This window comes from Chanos chanos, chromosome 10, assembly GCF_902362185.1.
Source record: "Chanos chanos chromosome 10, fChaCha1.1, whole genome shotgun sequence".
Taxonomy (NCBI): domain Eukaryota; kingdom Metazoa; phylum Chordata; class Actinopteri; order Gonorynchiformes; family Chanidae; genus Chanos; species Chanos chanos.
The window spans coordinates 3,417,074-3,432,867 of NC_044504.1; the positions used below are offsets into that span (position 1 = coordinate 3,417,074).

At 39.5% G+C, this 15,794-nt stretch overlaps 2 protein-coding genes across 2 annotated transcripts; one reads left to right on the forward strand and one right to left on the reverse strand.

Moving 5' to 3' along the window:
* The first annotated feature begins 1,028 nt into the window (after nt 1-1,028).
* LOC115822657 (protein mono-ADP-ribosyltransferase PARP9-like) lies at nt 1,029-5,206 on the forward strand. Its single transcript, XM_030786568.1, has 8 exons — nt 1,029-1,901; nt 2,374-2,601; nt 2,764-2,982; nt 3,094-3,151; nt 3,390-3,935; nt 4,044-4,174; nt 4,342-4,498; nt 4,816-5,206. Exons 1-8 carry the CDS (start codon nt 1,029-1,031, stop codon nt 5,115-5,117), a joined length of 2,514 nt encoding a protein of 837 aa, XP_030642428.1. The 3' UTR covers nt 5,118-5,206.
* Nucleotides 5,207-8,237: 3,031 nt separating this feature from the next.
* On the reverse strand, nt 8,238-12,438 carry faima (Fas apoptotic inhibitory molecule a). The gene is made up of 4 exons (XM_030787260.1): nt 12,325-12,438; nt 11,201-11,429; nt 9,742-9,791; nt 8,238-8,387 (listed from the first exon to the last, which is right to left on the reverse strand). Exons 1-4 carry the CDS (start codon nt 12,436-12,438, stop codon nt 8,238-8,240), a joined length of 543 nt encoding a protein of 180 aa, XP_030643120.1.
* Between the last annotated feature and the right edge of the window lie 3,356 nt (nt 12,439-15,794).

Below are 15,794 nucleotides of genomic sequence, written 5' to 3' on the forward strand. Positions count from 1 at the left end.
TTCACTAAGTTATAACATCTCAGTAAACTTGGTTGGAAATTTTGTTGGATTTTAACTGGATAATCGGGTTTCTCTTCTCAGTAAATAAACGATATGACACAAAATGACTGAAATCACTTAGTCCACGCGTGTTAAATGAAAAGAATTGGTTGGGTATGAAAATGGTATGAAAAGCATAAACTAACTGTAATGTCCCATTTTCGGAGAATTGTGAGAAACAACCCGCGTCATCAAATCATCATCTGTGACTAATGGACTAAGTTATGATTTAATTTTAAATCTATCAGAACATTTCTCCGTGCTGCTTAACTCAGCAATGTAGGTCTACTTACGCTTTCTAATGACGTCACTCTTAACTCCTGTAACAACTAATAAGTCGTTCTAGTCTAGATCACTCATTTGTTTAATTACAATTAACCTCGGGGGTTTAGCTCATAATTTTGATCATTGATCAGTCAGTACACTAACAGCCTGTGGTAGGTAATACATGAATCTGCCTTTGTAAATATATTTACTTTTCTTCTTTAATCCGATTGGCAACACTGATGCTCCCATATGTATAGTGACGAAAATGATAAAAGAGAGAAGAATTATAAAAATGGATTAATCATTTCATTTTAGCCATATTTAAAATATAATGTGACATTTGCTTTCTGGAACCTGTGATAAACATGGTTCTCTACAGATGACACAGCTTAATATGTACTTTGAAGTAACAGCACTAACAACACTCATCAATTTTCAGGTACTAAACTGTGTTTATGTTGACGTTCTCATGTGTGGTGAGTGAAAAAAAGACTATAGACTGTATTACAAGATACTGCCTGCAGTGCTAAAATGCACTGAGTAATTTGTTAAGCAGCAGATATTCCTAGTCCATCAAATTTTGTTGATGTTGTCCTTGTTGTTGTCGTTGTTCGTGTTGTCTTGTTTTTGCTTTGTTTTGGGTTTTTGCTTCTGTGTTTGTCTGGCTTTGTTTGGTTTTATCTCTGAGGTGAATTTCTGTATCCCTAGACCACTTTCTTGCCATGGATGAAACAGAAAAGTTCCCACTTTTGGAGGAGCATGCACACATTGTAAATACATGTGGATCTGAACTAAGTCTATGTCTGGAGTCCAAATTTGGCTGCACTGCAGTGTTTCATGGTGTTGAAGCTGCTTCTAGTTCATCCTTCAATGGCAGCATGCAACCCAAAAAAGTTACTCCTGAGAAGAGGTATTCCATACAGCTTCCCAAAGGCCTCAAGGTTTCCGTCTGGAAGGATGACCTCACATCTCATCAGGTGGATGCTGTGGTTAATGCAGCCAATGAACAACTCCAACATGGTGGAGGTCTTGCATTAGCACTTGCAAATGCTGGGGGACCAGAGATTACACGAGAGAGTGAGAGAATAATAAAAAATCATGGAAATGTAAAAACTGGAGATGCGGTCGTCACTCGTGCTGGAAATCTTCTCTGCAAAAGGGTCATACATGCTGTTGGTCCATACCTTAAGCCCAATCCAAGTAAGAAAGACGTTGAAAAGGCCGCACCGTTTTTACAGAGGGCAGTCATCAGTATCCTTGAGTGCCTACAGAAAGAAAACCTTCGGTCTGTTGCCATTCCTGCTCTGAGTTCTGGCCTTTTCAATTTTCCATTGGAGAGTTGTGCTGAGATCATTGTGAGAACCTTGAAAGAGTATCATGACTCCAGCCCAGTCAGCAAGTGTCAGGCCATTGAAGTTCGTCTGGTGAATCACGATGAGCCGTCAGTGAGTGAGATGGAGAAAGCATGTCACAAGATTCTTGAACCTAATTCATACAGTAAAGCTGTGAGCATGGGAACATCCTCTGATACCCGTTCTGTCAAAATGAACGCCGTTTCTCTCCACATTAAAAAAGGATATATTCAAAGAGAGCAGGTAGGATGTTGAAAACAGGATCTTTCATGTCTATGAATGCAACTGGGTTATTATTTATGAGATGTGACATATTACATGAACATATATGACACATGTATACATAAACAATCGCATGAGAGCATTGCCAGATTTTATGAAATTATTTTTTGGGACTACTGACAGTTATGATGTTGTGAATTGTCACAGAATTTAGAAAGTCTAAAACACATCACTCATTGACTATTGGCAATTTTGAAAAATCTGCTTGCAGTGCAAATAAGTTTCAGTAGCCCCTGCAGTGACATTAAATTTCATTTTGGCATGTACAAAACCCCTTGAATGCACTTCTGTGATAACATCCTGAAACATGTAATGCATTTTAATGTCTAAATATCTGTTAAGATCATCTTAAAAATGAACTAGCACTCAAAGCAATAGTTGATTTACCATTGTGATTAACTTTAGTTTTTATTATTACATTTACTTTAATCAGACATGTGTCATTGTGAACACAACATCTCCTCAACTGGACCTGGCAGTTGGCGCCATTTCCAAAGCCATATTGGATAAGGCTGGGAGAGAGCTTCAGACTGAGATCAGAAAAACATATTATGCTTACTTTGGAGATGTCATTAAAACAAAAGGATATAAACTTGACTGCCAGTTTGTATACCACGTGTTGTGCAAGCATAAAGTACAAGGTGATAGGACTGCAGAAAAGGTACAGTGTGTTATTTAATCTGAATATGCCTTAACCATAATCCTTAAAGAGGAATCCCAAACTGCTCATTAATATGTTATAAACCTAGCTTTTGTTTCTTTGTATTTCTCAAAGATTTTCAGTGAAAATACTTGTAAATATTTCTAAATATTATCTTTACAGATGCTTGGTGAAATTGTTTCAAAGTGTTTGCACATGGCAGCACGAGATAACATGACATCAATCTCTTTCCCTGCTATTGGCTCTGGTGAATTGCGCTTCAAAAGCCATGAGGTTGCTGATATCATGACAGCAGCCGTGGTGGACTTTTCCAAACGATACACGGGACGCCCTATGGATGTCCATTTCATTTTGTACCCCCCTGATAAAGACATATACACGGTCATTTTTACTGTCTCTTTAAATCATTGTTACTGACTGGTCTTAATTTTATGACTGTCTTATGATTTTCTTTATGACTGTAATCAATATGTTCATTTCACCTTGTTTTAGGCCTTTGAAAAGGAACTGACATCGATTCAAATGAATCTCAGGTCCACTGTCAACCAAGGTAAACACTGCATACAACTTCATATACACACTTCAGCGTGATACCTTCTCTATTACCATTTTTATTTAAGAATTTATTTTTATTTAACACACACACACATACTTCACACGCACTTATACTTCAGTGCCCCAGATATCAAATCAAAGAATCTGCCTGTCCCCTGTCAGTTATTCTAATTGCTCCAGTAGAATTAAAACTGTTCAGATGCCCCTCATTCACCTGTTACTATATTTGTTAGGTTCCATCTCTCATGAACGACAAGCTGGTCGTGAGGTTCAACCACTCATTGAGCTCCGTGCGCGTTCTCCAGAAGCACAGAGAGAGGCCAAAAGATGGATAACCGATCTGTTTATGAAGCATCAGAGCACCACGATAAATAACAACCATGTCATGCACTTTGGCCAAAAAGATCATGAAGAATTGTTGTCTCTCCAGACCATGTTTAATGTAAACTTGAGAGTGTTCTGTAGAGATGGTCGGGCTGGAGTTACCATCACTGGGGACTCTGGAGATGTCAAGGCTGCAGCTGTTCGTATAGAGGCCATGTGCTGCAGGGCTCAGGAGGATTTTGCCTTGGCTGAAGAGAGTGACATGCTGCACTCCCTGGTGCGCTGGCAATGCAAAGATCTCCCAGACTTGCAGGAACCAAAGATAAACGCTGATGTAGAAAAGGCCTATCTTGCTGGTGACAAAACCGTAAGGCTTTCTGAGAATCTCTGGGTGAATTTAAGAACAAATAAGGTGGAGAATGATCGAGGGAACTCCAGTGATGTTTCCAGGATCTGTAAGTGGATGGAACACTGACATTCATAATAATGATGTAGCACACAAAAGACGGTCACATTATATGGATTGTTTTTAATTACTATAATACTGTTTCTGTATACCACAGGTTTTTTTGATTCCTATGGGAAACACAGGTTATCCAGTGGGTCATTTTATGAGAGGGATCCTATGAAAGACGGTCATTCTACGTGGCAGAGAAAGGAAATATTTGAAAAAAATGGACTTCAAATTGTCAAGGTGAATTAAAAGCTTCTGACATGAAAGAGAGATTGTACTATTCAAGTGTTAATTCTTGTTCACAAATCTGAAATGAAAAGTACTAATTATGTGGAACCTACACACATGTGAATCTAAACGGCCAGACATAGTGTTGAGTTGGAATGTGGATGTGTTGGTTGTTTCAGGTGGAGCGTGTTGAGAACATGGCACTCAGGCAACTTTTCGAGTTGAACGGAAAGAGAGTATCAGGCAAACCTCGGCGTCTATACCAGCGTGTGTCTGCTCAGTTCTGTGAGCTGATCTGTAGAGTGGGATTTCAGAGGGAGTACGCCCCACCTGATGGTAAGAAGTACAAGAACTATAGAATTAGTTCTTTAGGGCTACCCCATTTTATTTGTCAATGCTCGAAATCAGGATATTACCTATTGTCTGTTCTTCACAATCTATGGTATTTAATAGACCAAAAAAACAGTATGAAGGTACAGCACTCAAAACAATGCTCTTGGAATTTACCAAGACCACTCTTGTCTCTTGGAATTTACTTCAATACAGTATTAAAGAAAACCCCTCATCTAAATATTTCAGCTAGTCGTAGGCAGCTGTATTCAGGTTTCAAATTTAAGTACACGAAGTGTAAATATAATGTCCGTTGTCCTCAGAGCAAAAGTATGGAGCAGGAATCTACTTCAGTACTGATCTGGACACAGCCAGGAAATTGTGGAGGGGCCCCAGAGACGAGGAGTACATGTACTTCTTCGAAGCTGAAGTGCTCGCTGGGAAGACCACCAGAGGTTCATCAGACATGATCATACCACCGTCAATTAATGGTGACCCACTGGTCCGTTATGACAGCGTTACAGATTCAAGTCAAAACATATCTGTGATCTTCAGCAGCCAGCAGGCTCTCCCTCTGTACCTGATTACATGCAAACCTCGTAGGCAGACCACCTCTTCTGTTTGATTAAGCCATGTGAATTTCTGAGCTTTAGTGATCTGTCATTTAATCCTAACTCACCAAGTTATGTCACAGTCTGATGACAGGTTCCGACTTTCTTTAAGTTGTGGACTTATCATAAAGTACTCAGGTGAGAAAGAAAAACATTTTATTGTGCATGAAACTGTTGAGTTGATCTATTGTTATGTACTAAGAATTTCAAAAAAGATTTTATTTTGTATGTAAATAAGTGTAATAGCTTCACCAGTAATTTGGCTTGCTTTGGTGGAGAGAGTGACTGTCTCACTGCTTGTTGCAGTGAGACAGTCACTCAGAATGAAAACGAAACTTAGAGGTAGCATTTCAGTGCTTGGCAACATGCCAGGACCTTCCAGATTTTTCTCTGGAACCACATGATCAGGACTCTGACCTTGACATGGTGATACAAAGTCACAGATACAAAGATGTTGATTAAATGTTTATTGTCCCTAAATAAGTTAATTACTGTTTTATGGGTTATTTCAACAATGGTCTCTAATTCTTTTTCAAAGTCTTTTTTAAAGTTGTTAGACAGTAGGGGTTTGGTCATTATTTTTCTGAATTTACTTTTGATTTATCTTTCATAATTCTTGTAATAAGATTTTATGAACACTGCTATCATTTAGAAATCTCATAAATGGTGAAACCAAAGGGAAGACTTAATCAGTCACTGTTTATTTTTGCTTACATAGGGGCAAAGTTCAGTGGTAGATGAAAATTCAAACATAAATTGTATTATATGGCTTTTATCTGAAATAAAGAACTAAAACTCAAAACACTTGCTTTTGTTATTGCAGACTGGGAACGGAGGGACGAGGTGTGTATGAAATCCAGAGATATTTGTTATTTTTTTAACCATGACCTTATGCAGATCTGGGGAAATAAATTGCTTTGCTTTTTAGCTGTAACTCTTAGAGGGTAAACGTGCCTCGTGACAGTCGTCATTAATATGATGGGGATCAGTGCTTGCTTATTTACTATATGCCGTAAGAACATATCTGTATGTAAGAGCAATTACTATGTGCTACAGGAATGTTTCTGTGCAGGAGAATAGAGAGCATGTATCATGTAGAAGACAAGGCCAGAGTAAATGTGATTAGTCTGGACCACTCAGGGAGTGGTGAACTGGGTGTCTGTACCGCTCGGAGAACAAACATTAATTATCCTTTGCTCTCTGAAAGGTCATCTTTGGGCCTCCACACGTGACCTTAGACGCCTGTCTTAACATATAAAAAGCTTGGCATTTCTTTCTCTCAGCGAGAACTGTGCTTCATCTCTGAGGTGTGCTTGTCCCGTGAATATAAAAATAAAGAAGAAATGATTCATCACATCTGAAGTTTGTAGTCTCTGAGACTTAGCAACACTCCCTACAGAAGACTTCAAATTTCCCTTATAGGACAAAACAAAACAAAAAACAATACATTTGTCTTTTGGTAATTATCATGGCAAGTAATGTGTACACAGCCATGTTAACATTCTGGCCCTACTCTTTTGACTGACGGCTGAAGTTCTACCTGTAGCAGTAACATCTACAAACAGAACTAAGGGAAGAACTGCTCCTGGCTGAAATTCAGTTTAAGGGTTTTAATGTAGTAGCACAAGTTATGTTTGATTGGCAAACACTGGAACATAAAAAAACACACAAGTAAAATCTTTCAGAACAGTTTCTATATGTAGGTTATTACATATAAAGAAATGGTCGAATAAAGGTAAGAATCAAGACATAGTTAAAGGTGTGGTATTATGGTCAACAGATAGATGTTTAGGATTCCTGGAATCCACATCACAAATATACATATATTTATATATATATATACGTACACACACACACACACACACACACACACACACACACAATCGTCTCCCTACGTGACAGACTAAACAGAACTATTTAATCCACTTTGTTGTCAACATTTAACCCAAAAATGTCATGTAGATGACATCTGAGCACACCATACATGGAGATATAGCTTCACATTCAGGTTCTATATATGAGTCTTAATACACAGGCATAACTGTGGAGAGTTCTGTAAATTATATTTCAAAACCTGCTACTGCACATGAGACTAAAGCTCTAATTAAAAATTCCATTGGCCCATGTGTGATTGTCCTGTAAGAAAAGAAAAGCAACCAAGAGATTAAAAAAAGAATCCGTATGTGGAATGCACCGTGTGTGTGTGACGGAACAAAGACCTAAACACAGAATATACACCAGCAGTGTCTCAGAGATACTAAAGTTCAGTTATCATGAAATTCATTTGGGTCTATCAGTTCGATATGTATTGATAAAAAAGACTGATTTCAGTTCAACCTATCTGCTAATAAAGCTATTGCTGGAGAGTGAAGGAGATGGCAGCAGAAGACACACTGCTGCAGGCTGTATCAGTACACACATGCTTTTCCTGAAATGGCTGAGACATACAAATCAGCGACAGAGACAGAGGCAGGCAAAGTGCACTTCCTTGAGAATGTTATTGCCTTACTTACCGCTCCTCCTCACCACATACCTGTGGCCATTTCAACTTTAGTTCCCTTTCAGGAACGATCTACAACATTTTCAGCCAACATTTTCACCATGTTTTGGTAAACATATTGATTCATATCCTATGAGACAGTGACACGAAACACGTTATAAAAATCAGAGTACATAGAAAAGATATTTTAAGTCTTTCCACTCATTTTCTTAGTAAACATGCAATATGTTGACTGAAACAAAACTAGAAGGTTCACAGTATTTCACAGTAATCTAATGGTGATCTATGATAATCAACAACGTGTGATATATTCGTCTAAAAGACCGTGATTTATGGAGTGGAGTGGAATGGCAGTTCTGGTCTGGTATATCACTGGTATCTGACAGCTGTTTTTCAGATCCTTGACTTGCAACATTCTTTGCTTTAACTCAGTCACAACCTTAACCCTTTCAAGTGCCTCACTGCTGAACTTTACACACACAAAAACATGCTCTCGCTCACACACACACACACACACACACACACAGCTCCTCGACTGCTGCACAGAGCGCTCTTCTGAATGGAGTTCCACCAAACCAAAAAAAGAAAAAGAAAAAAAAACACCACCACCCAAAAAACTGCACACTCCCACACATCACTCTGTGGCTTCGGACACCTCTGTGCCGTCCACTAGGAGTGTGTGTATGATGCCATCTCTCTTCTTGCCGCTGCTCACGGCCTTGATGCAGCAGTCGTGGTCGCCCAGCGTGAAGTGAGTCTCCGTGCCGTCATCCACAAACTCACCCTAGGTCAGAGGGAAAAGAAAAAAAAAAAAAGAGAGAAAAGGTCTTATTTCTGCCCCATCCCTTAGTGGCTGTGACCCAAAGAACAGTATCTGTGCTGTAACCCTTTTACCGGGTGTGGAGTTTTGGCTGGAGGGAACACAGTGTGTATTTAAGCTAAGCTGATACTTCTGTGTTGATAGGTCTGAGGAAGCCTGTCACTGGTGACTGCAGTGTCTTGTAAACTTTCATGTTGAAATAATAACAAAGCTAAGAGCAATCAAATCCAGAATTTGTGATTAGTTTTTATATTACGACATAGTGTACGCTAAAAAGAAGCTAAATGTGAATAAACATACGAGGAAGAAAAAGAAAGTCTTAAAGTGGGGAAATGATCAGGTTTTCCTTGTAATGGAGAAGCTCAAACTTGCTCTGGATCTGGATCTGGATCTGAATCTAGATCAAACACCTGGAGCAACATTGACCACTGTCTTCTTCTAACTGTCAGCATGATTTCTCTGACACATTTTTTCAGCAGATGAACATTTGTATTTTACAAACACATATATACAGTATATAAATTAAATGTCATTTTATGTCCACACTCTGCAATTCAGTGCATATATCAACAAACAGCTTTTGTGGGCCGATCCGGAGACAGGAAAAAATCATTCTACATCCTGTCTCTGACGCTAATACTGAAGAGATGCTGATTAATCTTGGCCATGAAAGTAACAGCATAAGTCGTTTAGTCAAAAATTCACTGTTGAAAAGGAACCAGCGCAGTAGATAAATGTAGTTTTGAGTATTTTACAGGTTATTAGAAAAAAATGTGTGTTTTAGTGAACAATAAGAAAAACAACAGCCTGTCTGAGGTATGAGGGGATCTGACCTCTCGTTGAACTCTCATGTGACCTTTTTGTTCTGAACTGTCTTGTTTAGTCTTAGTTTAAGTTCCCGTGACCTCGCACACCCCGCACTCCGTTTTTCTGTCTTTGCCACGATCCCGTTCCCCTGTGCCTGGTTTGGGCTGCGTTCGGCCCGTTTGATTCATGGTGCGCCGTCTCCTTGGTTACACATCTGCAGAGTCCAGATAAGGGCCCACCTCTAGACAGGGCTATAAAGTACAGTGGGCCTGTAACACTACATGAGAGAATGCCTGCTTGTGAGCTCACTTTACCACTAAACAGGGAGGCCCCTCTCTACCTGTGATCTCTGCGTTTTCACTTGAGTTCTTCAGAATCTAACTGGTACCAGCGACGGGTGCTGTGCTATGGGTTATGATGAGTGTGTGTCCAAAAAGATTACCTTCCTCTTTAAAGCGTTTCAGAAATAAAGAAACCAGAAGCGGACTGTGAAACCTTACTCCGCACTTACCGCTGTCTCCATTTTTTGTCCGTTGCACCAGATGTCCATGGTGTCTTTCTCTGTTGAGTGAAAACACATGAGAGACAGCAGGAAGGACTTTGGGTGGTCAGTAACACTTTTTATGGCTTTTTATGGCTATGGTTATGTTCAACAGTGCCATGGTTATGGTACGGTTATGTTCAACAGCTTTTCATGGGTATGGTTATGGTCAACAGTGCCACCTGTAATCTTCTTAACATTTTCTTAACTTAAATCACTGTACCAAAGCAAACATGTAATATACCCGTACAATAAGGCAAATTTGTCATCTAACTCAGTGAAGCAGAATTTTGTAAAACAGCTGTGTCGTGACTTCATTTTCACGTACCACCCCTTTCCCAATTACGACCCTCATCATCCTGTTTTTCAGCAGAATACTGCAAATCTTTCTTTGTGGTTCCTTGAAATCCCAAGTATATACACACCATTTACCGAGAGGGAAAAAAAAAACAAGTATATGTGGGACATTTTCAAAGGCCAAAGGTTTGGAAAGCACCTGAGCATGAAAACCACATGCTTCAGTGACACACCTTTTTCTAAAGCTCGCACTGCCTTTCATAAAGCCTGCATACGTGAGCAGCCGACAAGAAAACAGGTTTGTCTTCGGTTTTCCATAAATGCACGTGATTCCGGTGAGAGACAGCGCGGTGACGGCTCCAGGCCTGACATCCATAAACGCTGGAAGAAAACCAGTGCCACCTGGAGGGCCGACAGGATTGCAGAAACGCACACCGCCCGGCAAGTTAAGGTGATTGTGAAGTGCATGGTAAGCTGTGCTGATCACCGGGTGGGTGTTGACTCGAGGAGATAAGGGAGACCTGCACAAATGCACTGCTGACCCCAAAGATCAACTGCAGGCAGATGGTGTACTCTTAAAGCAGGCTAAGACATCAAAGCCTGCCACGGGAGGGAAGCTCTTTTATTTTTAGTCTCCGCGATGACACACGTTGTCATGTCATGTGTTCTTGCTAGGCGGACAGCATGTTGTTGTTGTTGTTGTTGTTGTTGTGTTACAACACACTGTCAACTAACTTTAACTCATTGTCCTGACACAGCAGCGCCGATTTCTCAAGACGAACAACGACCGACGGTTTTGATAAAACGTCTCGGGATCAGTTTCCACAGTGTAGCAATACACAGTGTGGCATGTTATATAACAAAGCAAGATCTACTCCTCTCTGTCACCATGCTAAGCAGTGTGTCCCATGGCTACTGGCTACAACTGCTAAGACACTTGCAGTGTGTAATGTCTTCATAGCATAACTAATAATCACATTCTCTGTGGCATTAAGTAGCCGTAGCCAGTATCTCAGTACCGTTGTGAGTGAAGGGAAGAAAATGCAATGTAATTACACAACTTTCAATCTCACAGCACATCACATCATTGGGCTAGGTCGTCCAGAGGCTGCAGTAACCAAGAGCGACTTACCCAGTACTACCCTGCAGTCGATGCCATCTAGGTTGAGTAGCCACGTGCTGGTGACTTTGGAACGGTTCTCCATGTACTTTTTCAGACTCTGCCCATTGATCTCCAGAGTGTACTCGTAGGCAAAGCCGCTGACCGCGTCGATGTTGATGGTGGCCTTGGTGTCTGCGTTCCCGACGTTAAACGTCTCCTTCCCGACCAGTTTGAACATCCAGTCTCTCCGCAGGACTTCCTAAGAAAAGGAATGGAAGCGGTGTTAGAGGTTCTTCGTCCGACGTGCCCCCCCCCCCCAGACGTGAGCTACACTTCCACCTCCATGTTGCTGCTTAAATTCCAATAATGGGAATTCTTATACTTCTACTACAGTTAACTTTAGTTTTCAAAACCCAGACTTGGACACTTTTATTTGTTTCAGTGCACAGAGTTCCTGATGAAGAAACCTAGTCCTGGAATAAACAGGATTTTTTTAATGAAGAAAACCAAATCAAAGTGAACTTTAATCTACAACTAGACAATGTCCAGAAAATCAAACACACCAGAGGTTCTTTTGTTTTGTAGTAATGAGTGTTGCTGTTAATGTTAAACAGGGTTGTTTGTTATTAAATAATTTTACCAAATCTCTGTATTTGTCACTTGGGTTCCAGAGGGATGTGAATTCAGCTGTGAAATTTATTTCAAGGCATTGCCATCAAAGTACTTGTAATTTTACCTTTAGAAGGACAGCTGCCACACATGCAAGACATGGAAAGAGATACATTTGACAATACAATTCAAGAAATAAGTGCAGAATATACTAATGCTGCCCACTGTCACTTTGGTTTTCTGTTGAATGAATTTAGAAGTCTGGAGTCACTGTAGTCTTGAAACCTCAAAAGCTTTTTGTCAATATTATATTACATTCAAGAGATACAAAGCAAACCAAGACGGCAAATAACACACATGAACCTAATAAACCACTGAGTTACTTCATCGGTCACTGTTTGAAGTCATGACACACAATTAACGGATAAAACCAATACAGTAAACTGTGCCAGGATCATTTGGCAAGTGTGTGGGAGCGCTTGGAGCATTTATGTTTGGTGCGGGAAACAGACGCTAATTGTTCATGATCGGCTCACTGCTCTCACCTTGCCGTCGATGTAGATAACCCGTTTTCCCGTGGTTGTGCCATGCTCAAATTCGATCCTGTGAACACCGTCACTCAGCGCTACCTCCCACACACCGACTAGGTCGCCTGACATCCTGCAGTGTCCACTGCCACCAGTCCTGGAATCTGCGAACTCAATAAGAACTCCGAGATTACGGTGTGATTTTGCTTTCGCTGTACCAGCCAACCAGGTCTCCTTCGGCTGCTAGCGTAACATACACCGGTTTCCATTATTCCATCAAACGACAGTAGCTACCCGAATCTTCCCTCAAACCAGGCTAATATTAATTGTTGTCAAGATGGCTGACGTTAATGTCATGGACGAATTTATGTGGCATTCCGCAGGAGTTTGGAAAAAAGTTGGGAAAAAAAATATTACACAATCTTGCATGAGGTCGGATATTCGCAGAAGATGAAGCAAGTGAACCCACTTAGGTTTGGTTAGATAATGGCATAATAAGCAAGCGATTACTCAGACGTGCGCGGGTCTTCCCAGAGACAGCGGTAATCCACGTACCTGTACATTTAGTGGGCATTACAAACTGAAGTTCGCTAACCGGTTCAGTCAGATCATGTAACAGTAGTAGGTAGGACAAATTAACGCAGACCACCGTTCTTTAAAACGTTGCATCTGAGCACATTCTTGTACATTATGTTTTTGCTGTCTCGGATTGTCAAACTGATATGTTACAGATGTCACATAACTTTGCCGAAAGTAGCTGGGCGAAGTTAGTACGGGTTTAACTGTTTAGTGTTGCCCAGAAGAGAAAGAAAAAACGTCTACCTGTCTACATTTGTCTGACCAAAACCTTTGCGTTCCTCTGGTTCTAAGAACTGTTTCAGCATCTAGTCGAACATAGCTAAAGTTAGCGGTGGTTAAGATTTACTAGAAGCTCCGTAAGCATTAGCAAATGGTTTCCCTATGCAGTGATCGTTAATTTCAGTTCGCGGAACATATTGGACATCACATCTAATGGTCTCGCCAAGATAAGAATTGGCACTCCCTATTTAACCTGTCTAGCTACTAATCATCAAGTCCTTGATTAACTTAGTACGCGTCACTGTCGCTAAGGCTAGAAAAAAGATGCCACTATATTGGCACCCAAAGATATAGATTAAGAAACACCGGTCTTGTAGAATAAACAGCAGTTAAACATAAATTAATATTTTGTTTATTCGTCTTAAGTACAATACCTGAAACTAGCCAATGCTGCTTTGTGATATCACCAGTCAATGCAGTTCTTCAGCTTGCTAGCTTGCTTGTTGTTTCTATGGTGTATGTTGAATGACGAAGAAGCTGGATAGTAACTATCACTATGGAAACACATTCTTCGGTTAGTTCTGTGATAAGAGTTGATGTGAAAAAAACCCATTACTGCCGCCAACTGGGTGTTTGGCTTAATGGCAGCCTACTTTGCAATAGCTGACGTCACATTTACGTTGACTTTGCCTTCTTAAACACTTGCAGAATTTCTTTCTGTGTTGAGCATTGCTAATCTTGAATGCAACAGTTGGGTCCTTGTTTTTTTTTTCTTTCAGTTGGTGAAGTTTACAGGGAACCAGCATGGTGATATAAACTTTATTTGACATGTATTTTGTAGGAAAGGCCACAGGAAAGGCCTATACACATTGCTCTTGAAATAAGTATCAACATAGTCCCATTTCAACTTAATGATCTTCTGAACTGATGTTGTTTGTGCTTTATATTACATAAGCATCTTTCGATACTTTCCCAATAATTGAAAACATGCAACACTGGTATATCATTTCAGATAATCCAAATGTTAATCTGTAGGAATAATTGATTAGGGGGATTGATTTTTCCACCCCAGCATGAGATAATTATTTCTCAGCTGGTGCTCTTGAATCCAGTTGTAAAAGTTGCCCCTGATGAGACAGGGAGTAGTAGATTTATCCTGCTAGTTGAAAAATTAGGTCAGTTATTATCAACCAAGTTCTGAATCATTTCATGTCTTCAGCTGTGACTCAGACATCTGGGGTGCATAAAACAATACAACAATTACCTAGAGCACTTTTCCTTTTTCTAATTTTCTCTGTTTTCTCCTCAATTTTTAATGCCAAATTACCCTTCAACTGAAGCCAGGGAGTTTAAAAGCCCTGAATTTCTAGTTGAGTATCTCCATGGTAAATAGGGTTAAACAGTTTCTGTGTCATACCCAATTCTCTGGGGACCCTGAAAGAAAAAGGACAGTCACACGACATGAAAGTCTTTTTTATTTCAATAATGACCTGTTTCTTTATCCTTTTTTGTAGTTTGAGATTGCTCTGTGTTTGATGTCACATTTTATCAGTCCAATTCAGCATCCTGAACAACATTTTTATTGGTTGAAATCATTTCTAGGTGACATGAATTTATGTTTTAAATTTGTGAAAACACTATTGTGTTACGTTTTCTTTATAGTTCATTTGTGGAAATATGAGTATTTTTTTTTTATCATAACACCTTCATATAAGTGCATAAATCCTTTATTTCTGACCAGCAGTGCCATACAGTTAAAACATGCTTCATTTTCAGTACTCACAGTGAGAGTTGTGTTCACAGGATACTTTAATTAAGAGTGAATATAAAAAAAAACACATTTTACAATGTCCATCTCTAAAAACCCAGCTTCAGTAGCATGGCACCATTTCCTTGACATGTCACCAGAGGATTATGTTTCTCCCAAGCAGAGCCTGATTGGAAATTGATTCTACACAGTAAAAAAAAGTCATTGACATTGAATGAAAGTCAGTACACAAGAGTGATAAACACCAGTGCTTCTGAAACAAGTGAAATGTAAACACAAGACATTTGCATATCACTGTTTCTTAAGGGGTTTTTTTTCAGTCCTTTTTTTAATTAACACTTATAAGACTGTATCATGAACAGTAATTACAAGACGTTTTTCCAAGTCGTAGACAAACACTTTGTTCAGTAAAGTTAAGAAAAACCCATGTTATAAAACAGTTTAGTAAAATACACTTTATAATAACTCCCAGTATCACTCAAAAGTTTTAAAATGACATAGTGTGAATCATTCACTGTAACGTGACAGTGAAAACATTCAATATGTAAACAGCTTCCCATTTAGCATTTTGGTCAGTTTTTTGTCATTTAGAAGTCTGTGTTCTCGGGTGATCGGTTTTATTAAGAAGATTCCAACAACTCCATCAACAGTTGACTGTTATTTTTTTTTTTCTTTTTGGTTTGGGTACAATAATTGAGTAACTGATTCCACTGTTTAGGAAGGGCCTCTAAAATCCACTTATTTGCATAATCACTGCATGGATAAGCACAGTGTGATAGCTCAGTAACAAAAGCATAGCATTATACCCAATTTACATAATCATCACCAATGGGTAATTAGACAACATTTGTCATTATGACAGCACATGATTTGAATTACATACAGTAATTGGAATTTCCTTGTGTTATTCTGGTGTACATAG

What these genes read in the sequence shown, in the direction of transcription:
- LOC115822657 (XM_030786568.1), top strand. Translation starts at nt 1,029, where the DNA reads ATGGATGAAACAGAAAAGTTCCCACTTTTGGAGGAGCATGCACACATT. An exon ending in GTGATAGGACTGCAGAAAAG is followed by an intron (nt 2,602 to 2,763) that starts GTACAGTGTGTT and finishes TTATCTTTACAG; the next exon opens with ATGCTTGGTGAAATTGTTTC. An exon ending in CAGGTCCACTGTCAACCAAG is followed by an intron (nt 3,152 to 3,389) that starts GTAAACACTGCA and finishes TATATTTGTTAG; the next exon opens with GTTCCATCTCTCATGAACGA.
- faima (XM_030787260.1), bottom strand. Translation starts at nt 12,438, where the DNA reads ATGTCAGGCGACCTAGTCGGTGTGTGGGAGGTAGCGCTGAGTGACGGT. An exon ending in TTATCTACATCGACGGCAAG is followed by an intron (nt 11,430 to 12,324) that starts GTGAGAGCAGTG and finishes TCCTTTTCTTAG; the next exon opens with GAAGTCCTGCGGAGAGACTG. An exon ending in CGACTGCAGGGTAGTACTGG is followed by an intron (nt 9,792 to 11,200) that starts GTAAGTCGCTCT and finishes TTCACTCAACAG; the next exon opens with AGAAAGACACCATGGACATC.